Source organism: Neltuma alba, unplaced genomic scaffold (assembly GCF_004799145.2).
Source record: "Neltuma alba isolate B1F8T4 unplaced genomic scaffold, ASM479914v2 tig00011430_pilon, whole genome shotgun sequence".
NCBI classification, from domain to species: Eukaryota; Viridiplantae; Streptophyta; class Magnoliopsida; order Fabales; family Fabaceae; genus Neltuma; species Neltuma alba.
The window spans coordinates 193,239-205,135 of NW_021636113.1; the positions used below are offsets into that span (position 1 = coordinate 193,239).

An 11,897-nucleotide genomic window follows, 5' to 3' on the forward strand; every position below is an offset into this window, starting at 1 on the left:
CATGTTATAGTTATACTCATTATGATAACTGTATCTGTGAATTTATAAATTATTAATCTGCTGTTAAGGTAATTGAAATTTGCACTTCTCATGAATCGCCAAAAGTCCAAAACAAATGAGCTATAGCTAGCAGTTGTTGGCAATATATATTATAAAACCAACAGTTTTGCAAATTAATTAATTATTTTGCATATTCCATGTAATGGGAAATTTGTTAAAATTTGTGAAAACTTCATGTGCAAAAATAATACTCCTCTGGTCTCTAAATGTAAGAGATATTTTGTAGTGTAATTTCAGCTAAAAAAAATTAATATCTAAAACACAGCTAATCCATGAGATTGGCTGCCCTGCCTTCATCTAAGAATAGTTTTCCCAGCTATACACAATATTGGCACCATATTCCAAGTACAAACAAGAGTTAAATTTGTCACTCACATTTCACCAACATAGATGGTAAAGAAATCAAGCCCAAAAGAATGTAAGATGAGTATGGGTTTGATGCTATGTTCAGGAAGACATAACAGACTAAACACTACCCTAACAGTGTCCGAATAAGAAAGCATATCCATATTCTAAGAAAGTCAATGCGTCAGCAACCAATAAGTAATGATGAGAAGAAAAAGTAACAAGATCACAGGTTCGAAGTTAATTCTCTCAGTGAGCCATCATTCCAAAACCACGGCAATCCAATTATAATATGTTGATCAAGAACTTACAGAGCAAGTAACTTCTAAAACCACAGGCGGCTAGGTAGGTAGTACATACTTTCATGCTGCATGCAACAATCAATTTCTACCAAGAGGTAGGGATCTACAACTAAATGTTTCTTTGAAATCTGACTTCTTTGAAGAAGTGAATATTGATGCATAAACTTCTTTGTTAGCATTAGGAGGGGCCATATCAGCAGCCTTAAAACGCTTGGTTGCACCATCAGCCACACCATTTAAAGCAGCATTCCCATTCACAACCTTCCCGTTTCCTTTCACTTTAGCAGAAGCTTTATCCACAACCTTGACATCCATACCATGTTTGCTCCCGCTCAGCCTCGGTTGTTCCAAACTCATGCTGTCCTTCTCCCCATTTATCCTCGATCCATTCTTGCTCTTCTTTGCTTTCTTCTCGTTCAATTTAGCCTTCTCCTCCTCCATTCTCTCCCTCAGCACTGCTACCTCTTCCTCATTCCCATTGATCGGTATCTTATCTGTTTCTGAGAAATCCTGGTGACAAATCAAACAAGATGAGGACTTAACCTCCTTCAAAGCCTTAGCACTCAAAACATGGCCACAGTTCTTCAACGCAAAGAACTTGTACTTCCCATTAAATTCAAGCCCCGAAATAGGACACTGGAAACGCGTCTCACCATTTGCAGCCTCCATTCCAGGAATTACAGAAAACTGAACTTTTATCATATCCTTCAAACCCTTAATGTGCCCAAACTCCTTAGGCAGATTCTTCTTCAGCAAAGCCTCCACCAGAGTTTCCTTGTTGAATATATTCCCTAGTTTATCGACCACACAAGGTTCCCTCAACGGCTCATTCGATATGGCACAGTTCAGCCACTTTGATAGCCTCTGTTCATTCGGGTCCACTTTATCGGGCTTCTTTTCAGCGTACATATTGAGGTAACAATCACGGGACTCTGCACCAGTTGCACCGCCATCGCCACCACCGCCACGAGACCTTGATCGCAAAATCAGGGTGGAAAAGGGAGGAATTTGAGAAACCGAAATAGGGGTATGATCGGCAAGAGGCCTGCCATTAAGAGTGAAATAGAACGACGATAGGAGTTGGGAAGAGAGCGATTTGGGGAAGAAAGAGCGTTTGAGGTGGAAAAGTGTTTGATTGGTGATGGGGGAAACAGCTACAGATCGGGAAGGAATTCCTAGTTCCGGCGATTGAACTAGGATTTGGGTGTCCCGGCAACATTTGGGATGCATCGGATTTCTAGGGTTCGTCAACCAGAGACGCAGAGTTGAATTTAGTTCGGTAATCCCGAATAAGAAACTCAGGGTCGATGATCGTCGCAAAATACTAATCCCTCACAACCAAATCAATAAAATCTGCAAACAGAAAATAGCCAGAGGCCAAAAACCAACAATTAACCTAAGAATTCACGAAAGCCTGAAGCGCAAAATCGAATTAAGAAGCTACAGCATATGAAGAATGAATCAAGCGAGATGACTACCTTAAAACAAAAATACAGAGCTTTCAACTTAGCGTCCCGCTCCTGAAGCCGAAAGCTAATGAAAGATAAGCCGATGAGGGAAGTCGCAGATTATGACAACATTGATCCCCGCCAAACTATATATCCAATCCCCGACTCGCTGTCGTGAACTCGTGGATTTTAAAATTTAATAAAAAGTTTTATTTAAAATTTAGTCCACACAAAAAATCCACGAGGAGGCCCAATGAGTAGGGGTAGCCATCGCTCCTTGTGAGCCCATATGCAATGGGCTTCATAAACCCATAAGGATACTGGCCCAGTATGTCAGCCCATACAGCGGGGAGTCAATGTTTCTAGAGTCCAAGGGTCTAAATCATTGTGATGGAAACATTTTAATGAGAAGTTCAAGTTATTTGTACCAAATGTTCAAATCCCTGTCGGAAGAGATGTCCACATTTAGTACCTGATAGTGTCTCGAATAAAATTATCTATGCTTTAGTAAAAAAAAAAAAGCAAAAGGTCCAAGTTATATACATTTATGTGTGGTGCATAAAGAATTTGCAAAACATGTGGTTGAAACTATTTCAATAGTTGGCCCGCAAAATTCTTGTGGCTCTTAGTTATAAAGGTGAGACCCTTATATCATGTCACTTTCTTCATCCATCACTCATCAGTCATCACCACCTACCTACTTCATTTCTCTACCCACCCCCTACTCCTCCCTTTCTTCTCCTTTCTTTTCGTGTGTAGCCCTACCTCTATTTCTATATATTACTTTGATCTTAAATATCACTACATCTAATCTTAATTATAAGATCTTATTTATAAATTACAAACGAGATTTTATAATTAAAACTGGATTAGTATAAAATATAATTTACAGTGCAATAATTGGATCTTAAAACCGAAGATACTATATGTCATCGTGTGAATTTGGACTTTATCTCTATTCATTTATTTTCTCTTTATTACGTCTTTGTTACAGGTATGAATTGTTCAAATTAAATTTAAAAATACATATTAATTTATAATTTTAAACATCAGCAAATTTAAATCTCAATTTCAATCCAATGGTTCAAACTTGTAATGTACAAATAAGTCACTTATGCAAGGTAATAAGTGCTGGTTATTTACGTTTACATGAAACTTAGAATAAGTAGTATTGTTCATATTTCATGATAAGTATTGTTTCTTACAATTATAGATGCCGTGTTAAACAAGTTATGGGTTTAACCTAGGATAAAGTATATGATTTATAACTTATAAAGATATATCGGGAAAATTATTATACATTCTATCACATATGAAAATTTATCATGTTAAATTGATAAAGAATAATATTGATATGTGAAGGAGCCAATAAGGTGATAAGTTGCGTTTTGCTGGTCAAAAAAAAAAAAAGGTGATAAGTTGCGTTTTGTGTCACATTTTCAACTTAAGCGGTTGGCCTAATAATGATGAAGATGGTGGGATCCTCCATAATTAACATCTAAACTAATTGTGACAAGCAAATGTTTATATTGCCACTTGAAACTTACTTGAAAAAAGACGTAATCTTAATCTTAATCGATAAGTAAATTATTAATTAGTAAAATGCTCTAACTTCTTAATATACACACACAAAGTTCACTTTTTTAGCACAAAATACCTAAACTCACATCGAAGAATTGAGGTTGCATAATTACCTTGCTAGACTCCAAAATCCCCGGATGCCATATTGTTATTTACTACTTCCGGTTTTAATTATAAGAGCTAGTTGACTAGTTTAAAAATATAAAGAAAAGAAGTTAAGTTAGTTATTTGTAACAAATATGTGTTGTCTGTCTTAAAATATCATTACTAACCAACTGTATTGGTTAGAACTACTATTATTATAAGGATTATTTTGAGAAAAAAATACATATATACGAGAGGTAAAATGGATTAAAATCTTATATTTAGGACCAAAATAAAAATCAAATAAGATTTTATATTAAGGGTGTGTTTGGATGAAACCAAACCATGGTTTGGAAAAGTGATTCTGAAAAATAGATTTTGGGGAGAATAGATTCTGTGAAGAATAGATTTTGTAAAAAAGTGATTCTGAGAAGTGAGAGTGTTTGGATAGTTGTTATCAGAAGCACTTTTTATATATACAAATTACTAAAAGAAAGACATAAGTTAATATGATAATTACAAAAAAAATAGATTTTATTATATATTTTAATTTGAAGGAATAAAATTGTTAATAATATATTTTTTTACCAACATAATTAATAATACATAAGATAATATAATTAATAATTAATTAATATGTATATATATTTATAAAATATAATATTAAATATGTTTATAAAAAATATGTCTATAAGAAAAATAACAAGATACATATCCTATAGGCTCTCACACTCTCCCTTTTTTCTCCAAAAGCAAAAAAATTTTGCTTTTTCCAAAACCATGGTTTTGACCCAAAACCATGGTTTTGGAGCCAAAATCATGGTTTTGGTTTTTGGATAGGTGTTTGGGTGACTTAATCTCCAAACCATGGTTTGGGATGTCACCCAAACACACCCTAAGACCAGGATGTAGTATTTATTAAGCTCAATAATTTAATTTTATTTTACTGATAGAGACATGGTGACATCACTCTAGCTTCTAGAAACAAACAAATAAAAAAAATTGAAAAAAATTAACAATTTATAATTGCTACCCATGTGGTCATGTGGCATGGAGTCCTTCTGAAATGCGTGGACCACACATATATAAAACATGTAATGATGCAAAATTTACCTCAAACGCGTTTTTCATACACACAAACATACACATATAAAAGGAGGAATTACTAAAAAGTTTCAAGTAAAACTTTTGATTATCAAAATTTTAATTATAAAAAAATTCTAATGACAAGTGATTAATTTAAATATATTATTATTGCCTATTCTGAAACTTGTTATTACATATTTTTCACTTACTAATAGACTTTAGAGTAATTAAATCTCTTTTTTCAAACATAATTGTAACTCTCTTTACATAAAATAGTTGATCTGAAACCTAACACGACGTGAACTTTCATATTTCTGGCATTTATTCCAGGCCCTAAGGTCCTTCATCTACATTAGGTACTTGAACAACCGATTAATTTAGATCCAAGAAAACAGAGCACGTCATTTAAAGAGTTGATTTGTTGAACTTGTGTTTTAATCTAGCTAACGTAAGCGGCTTACTTCTGCGCCCAACGCTTGTTGATAACTTTGGTGTGTGTCTCCACTCTGGACTTTCTTCTTTCCATGGCAATCACTCTTCCTCTACCATCTGTGATGATAACGACTTGTATTTTCAATTTAAATTTCATTAATACATAAATATTAAATATTATGTCAGATAAGTGAGTGCAGATCTCATTGTGGACCAAAACTTGTCCAAATTCACAAGAACCACACAACGAATTAATCTACTCTTATCAGTACAATTTTGTGTCCACTTCACCACATATATCTTTAAAAACTATTCCCCTCGCATCCCTCACAATTCACATACCAATTTAATATAGAGAGAATTATAATCAAGTTCTATGAAAGGAAAAAAAATTACAAAACAAATTCTAGAAGTTATTATTTTTCACTATAAGATTTGTCATTTTAGACTGCTCAAATTGTTATTAAAACTTCTCAGTAATTATTTTTTTATGGGACTTAACTGTAATTCTGTTTTTTTAATATATGGGTGAAGAAAGAGAAGGCAATGTCTTGAAATATTCTTTTAACCGTTTTCGTCAATGAAAGGTGCCAAATGAGCTTCACTTGGACAGTTCAGCAACAGAAAAATCAACTCTTGTAGGAGGAAGACGAAAGTAATTAATTAAACATTGAACTGAGAACGTGAGATAATCAAGTTTTCAAGTGGCAATCTCTGAACCACCTAATCAGTTCTGGAGAAGACAAAACCAAACCAACGCGTGGCTCAACTTATTTTTAAACCAAACTTCCCTTCACTCTCTTCACTTACTCACCAAACCGCCACCCACAAAACCCCAAACCGTACTATACCGGACAATCCTCCTAACGTTCATCTAGTTTTTTTCTGCTTCTCACTCTTTCTCTGCATTTATATATAAATACGAGTCTAGAGCTTGTTGGTGGGAGGGGAAAAAGGAGGAAAAGGGCGAAACTCTGTTCCTTTTTTTCTGGGGATCTCATTTGTGTATTTGGGTATCTCTTAAAAATGGCTGGGACTGGAGTTTTTGCAGAGATTTTGATGGAGAAGTTTACAAGTACTATGCTGATGGAGTATGGAAGAAGTCATCTTCTGGGAAAAGCGTTCCTATTGTTAATCCCAATACCAGAAAGACTCAGTACAAAGTTCAGGGTAATTAATTTTTATCATCTTCTCTCTTCTTAACTTGATGATTTTGCCAGTGGATGTTGCTGTTACCAAATTTGTCACGTTAATAGTAAATTAGCGATATCACTGTGCTGGGTTGAAGGTTTTCACCTTTTTGCCTTTTGAATTTTTGGATGAAATGGTTCTCGGAGCTGAAAATTGGCAGGATTCTACGTATAAACAATGTTTTTAAAGCTGGGATTTGTGGTATTCTGTAGCAGAGATAGTGAAAGGAAGCTTGTAAGGTTACATGAGAAAATGTCTTGTTGAATCTTTTTATGATATTGTTGTAGCTTGTACACAAGAAGAGGTCAATAAAGTGATGGATATGGCAAAATCTGCACAGAAGTCATGGGCAAAGACCCCACTATGGAAGAGAGCTGAACTTCTTCACAAGGCAGCTGCCATTCTTAAAGAACACAAAGCTCCAATTGCAGAGTGTCTTGTGAAAGAAATAGCAAAACCAGCTAAAGATTCAGTCACAGAGGTGCGTATTCTTTTCTGTTTCTGGGTTGTATGCCAAAAACATATGATTGTTTAAGACTGGGAAATTGAACTGGAAGATAGCTGGTTACTGTTTACTTATTCAATTATTTTTTTTTTTTGAAGGTTGTGAGATCTGGGGATCTGGTTTCTTACTGTGCTGAAGAAGGGGTGAGGATTTTGGGAGAGGGGAAGTTCTTGGTATCTGATAGTTTTCCTGGAAATGAAAGGACCAAGTATTGCCTAACATCCAAGGTATATATTTTCAGCACATTCTTTTCACTGTATGCTTTACACTTTTAATTTCCATATGAACCAATTGTTACAAGGGGACTGGACCGTGCTGCTAATAAGTCCCTATTTTAACCTAAATGGAAGAAGATAAAAATGGAAAAGACTATAAGTTTATATTTTTTAAAGAAAAATAGGATAGTAACTCCAAATTCTATTAATAAACCCTCATTTATGGAGGAGGAATACTATTGGTTACCCAATAAAAAAAAAAAGTTGATCAACACTTACATGCACACACGCACCTATGCAAGCATGTGTGTGTGTGTGTGTGTGTGACCATCCATTTTGTTGATTTGAATCTTTTTCATTCCAGCTTATAATCAAATGTTTCTCTCCACCATGAACCATGCTTTATGATATTCTCCATAATTAGAAAACTGAAAAAGGTCCTGTTCTTCTGATGCAGCCACGCACGATTTTATCTTGCTAATGATAGAATAATTACCTAAATGCAATAATATGATGACTGAGTGGACAATAGAATAATTACCTAAATGCAATAATTTGATGACTGATTGGACAATAGGATCAATCCTAGTTGTAAGTTATTTTCAAGGTAAATTTCCAACATCTGGAGCCAAAGCACTTGAGAGAATATGCATGTTCAGAAGTAGAACTATCTTTGCCATAAAGTGCCGGAGTAAAAAATAATCTGGGATAATTTGAGAGTATTTTCTAATCACTTTTTTACCACATTATAGACAGTAGACACTATAATTTGAAAGTACATTCTTATGTTAGTTACTGATAGTTACAATAAATATAGTTACTACCTTGCTCTGTCAACTAGTCATTTGATGTCCATCTTTCATGTTGATATTTGTAAATGATGCGTAATCTAAGCAATCTCCAACTTATTTTCAGATTCCATTGGGAGTAGTTTTAGCTATTCCACCATTTAATTATCCGGTAAATCTTGCTGTCTCAAAAATTGCCCCTGCGCTGATTGCTGGAAACTCCCTTGTGCTCAAGCCTCCTACTCAGGTAACTCTTATCTAAAAATAATTCAAATTTCTTATTCTCAAAATAATTTCCAAAACACGTTAAAGGAATTATGGATAAAAGGGTCCGTTATTAAGTAAATAGTATCTGCACCGACAGTTCTCACCCTGTGAAACTGGTTATATGCCTCTTCCCAATTCCATTTACATGGGAATCTCAATACAACTAATTTGAAGAGTGAAATTAACGTGGAAATTGCAAGGAAGCTGGTTTTTCTTATTCTCCTATGTTCTGCCTCTCAGGGAGCTGTTTCTTGTCTGCATATGGTGCACTGCTTTCACTTGGCTGGTTTTCCCAAAGGCTTAATCAGCTGTGTCACTGGCAAAGGCTCTGAGATTGGTGATTTCCTTACAATGCACCCAGGAGTGAACTGTATAAGGTAACAGCTTTTTCCTTTATATCTGGAGCTTTAATGGCAAATCATGTTCGCCACTTGTGTGAGATGGACCTAAGTTTTTCTATTTCTGGCTTTTTCATCCTTCTGTATTTCAGCTTCACTGGTGGAGATACGGGCATTTCGATTTCAAAGAAGGCAGGCATGATCCCTCTGCAAATGGAGTTGGGAGGAAAAGATGCCTGCATTGTACTTGAAGATGCTGACCTTGATTTAGTAGCTTCAAACATTATAAAAGGAGGCTTCTCATACAGGTAAAATGCCTTTTCATACCCAGGCCTTTTCCAAAGACACTAAAATGCTTCTCTTAAGCTATAAAATATCTTGCTCTGGGCTACCAAGTGCACATTGTTACAGTTTCTATAATATATTTACAAATTATATTTATCTTTCTGCCCTTTTAGATGCATGTTTTCTTTTTTTTTTTTTCTGAAATAACTGACTAGTAAAGCGATAATAATTTATGAGAAAACAACATTCTAAACCCAGTTTTGTATTAGATTTTAGGGAGATGAGGTATATATTAGGTTTGTCTTTCTATCTAAATGGCTTAAACCAATTTGGTAGGAATTGCCTTAAGACTATATACCGTTAATTAATCTTCTAATTAGTTCATGTGGGATTCAATACATTCTAATAAGTTGATGTGATGCAATAACAGTGGTCAGAGGTGCACTGCTGTCAAGGTTGTCCTAGTGATGGAATCTGTTGCTGATGCTTTGGTGGAGAAAGTTAAGGCCAAGGTAGCAAAGCTGACTGTGGGGCCACCCGAAAATAACTGTGATATCACTCCGGTGGTGACAGAGTCATCGGCGAACTACATCGAAGGTCTTGTCATGGATGCTAAAGAGAAAGGAGCAACATTCTGCCAGAGTACAGGAGAGAAGGAAACCTTATTTGGCCTTTGCTTCTAGACAATGTCAGGCCTGACATGAGAATTGCTTGGGAGGAGCCATTTGGACCAGTCTTGCCTGTCATTAGAATCAATTCTGTTGAAGAAGGAATCCACCATTGCAATGCTAGCAATTTTGGACTTCAGGTATAGTTAGTTAGATTTTATGATTAAAAAAAAATTCTCTCATCAATTTTAGGCTCCCCAGTTAAAATGACCCTTGAGATGACCAAGAAAAGATGAGAGTCACACTAATCACTTTCAGATGTGAAGACATTAATAAATGTTTCCTGAATATGTTTCTGTAAAGCATGAAATAACTTGGATCCATAAACCTGTGCAGGGTTGTGTGTTCACAAAGGATGTGAACAAAGCAATTCTGATCAGTGATGCAATGGAGACAGGAACGGTTCAGATAAACTCAGCCCCGCCCGAGGACCCGACCATTTCCCCTTCCAGGTGAACCAATCAAATTCTCTGCAACTTCTGAACATTTCACCTTTTGTAAAAATCAAAGGTTTGACTGTTTTTGAGCAAGGAAATCAAATGAATCCAACACTGAGGATGCTTTGCTTTGCTTGCAGGGTATCAAGGACAGTGGAATTGGATCCCAAGGGATTACAAACAGCATAAACATGATGACCAAGGTCAAGACCACTGTGATTAACTTGCCCACCCCTTCTTATACCATGGGCTAATTTATTATTATTTTTTTTGAAATTAAAAAATATTTAAGGGGCAAAAGAATTATTCAGAGATTGTTTGATAGGACTTAGTTGGCAAAAACTGCAGATGAGTTTAGTGCTGAGTTTGGAAGCTGAGATTCAAACCAATATAATAATGATTGTAATAGTGTGTCTACTTATTTACTGAGATTTAATGACAGGCATCTCAACTATCTTGTGCCCTTTTAATATTTTAAGGAATATGAATCTTGTTCCTGTTTATATGTTTCATTATATTATTCAACTATTCTCCCATTTGAATTTTAATTTTTAAACTTGGTTCTATTTTTGCAATTTAAATTGGGTAGAATAGTGACTAGGCAAAAAAAAATGCAAGGAATAATCGTACTATAGTTTATAAGATGATTTGGATTTAAAATCTGCTTAAGGTATAAACAGAATAAGATATTGTTAAACATTAGAAGATCTGATTTAATATTAATTAGATCCAATATTATTAACCAAGGATAATTAAACTTTAAATGATATAAATTTAACAACAGCATCAAAATACCAATGTTAATAATGTAATGCAAGGTCTGTTCAAAATTTCAAGTAAGAGAAGAAAAGGTCAACACCAATGAAATGCTTAAGCCTTACGACTTCTGTTTCAAAATAAATATTGTCTGCATCCATTGGCAACACAAAAACAATACAGTCAATGAATTAATTAAAAAAATAGAAAAAATTAGGGAGATTATGAAAATAAAATATATATCTTCATCATATTTGTTGTGTTTCCTCCTCCCCCAAAGGAACCCAACTATCCACATAGTCAAAACCAAAGATCTCTTCTATCAAACGAACCAAACTATCCACATAGCCAAAACGTAACTCATCTTTGGAGCATGTATATATATGTGTTGATTTTGAAGATTATAAGAAATCACTTGACCATCAAATGTGTCAATAAGAATTTCATTATCCCTCCAAGATCCTAAGATGGATCCAAACTCATCAAGTGGTCCGATCTCAAACTTTCAGTCCAACTACTTTCAACACCATGCTCATTCATGACCCAAACCTTAGATTTTCGAGTTGCACAACTATGTATAGCAAAAGCAAGACTTTGATCAAGAACAAAACATCGATTGGTCCATGTAAAGAATCAATCGCGGGGGGCAATTGCATCATCCTAAACACCTCTTTGCCAAAATCGAAACTCAAAATAGAGCTCCTTGTGATCCCATTCAAGCCAAAAACTAACCAATAATAAACTCCATTCAAATAAGACGTACAACCTCCAAACATATTTCAAAATCTGGGACAAAACCATCTAGTACCCTCCAAGAATCAGTACTAAGATTATATACTTCAACTAGATGTTCTCCTCCTTCCAAAGGCCAATCTGAAACTTGAACAATCTTGTAATCTTTTGTAATGGGATCAAACCCAAATCCAAACATGTCAGAATCTATGCCTTTGGTAGAAGGCACTGAGACACCGGAATAAGCTTATCCTCTTTTGTTTGCTGGGTTCCAAAGGATTAAGTTGCCTTTATCCGGACTAGATCCCTTTTTTTTTGGGTCCCAAAATTTGCGCTTATGCTCATTATCACCTTCTTCATTGATATTGATCACGTGC

At 35.0% G+C, this 11,897-nt stretch overlaps 1 protein-coding gene and 1 pseudogene across 1 annotated transcript; one reads left to right on the forward strand and one right to left on the reverse strand.

Annotated features, from left to right (window-relative positions):
• Nucleotides 1-623: 623 nt before the first annotated feature.
• On the reverse strand, nt 624-2,307 carry LOC114713528 (replication termination factor 2). The gene is made up of 2 exons (XM_028898201.1): nt 2,186-2,307; nt 624-2,060 (listed from the first exon to the last, which is right to left on the reverse strand). The coding sequence occupies exon 2, from the start codon at nt 1,935-1,937 to the stop codon at nt 786-788; it is 1,152 nt and encodes a 383-aa protein (XP_028754034.1). The 5' UTR covers nt 1,938-2,060; nt 2,186-2,307; the 3' UTR covers nt 624-785.
• A 3,761-nt stretch (nt 2,308-6,068) lies between these two features.
• On the forward strand, nt 6,069-10,362 carry LOC114713527 (NADP-dependent glyceraldehyde-3-phosphate dehydrogenase-like; annotated as a pseudogene).
• Nucleotides 10,363-11,897: the final 1,535 nt, after the last annotated feature.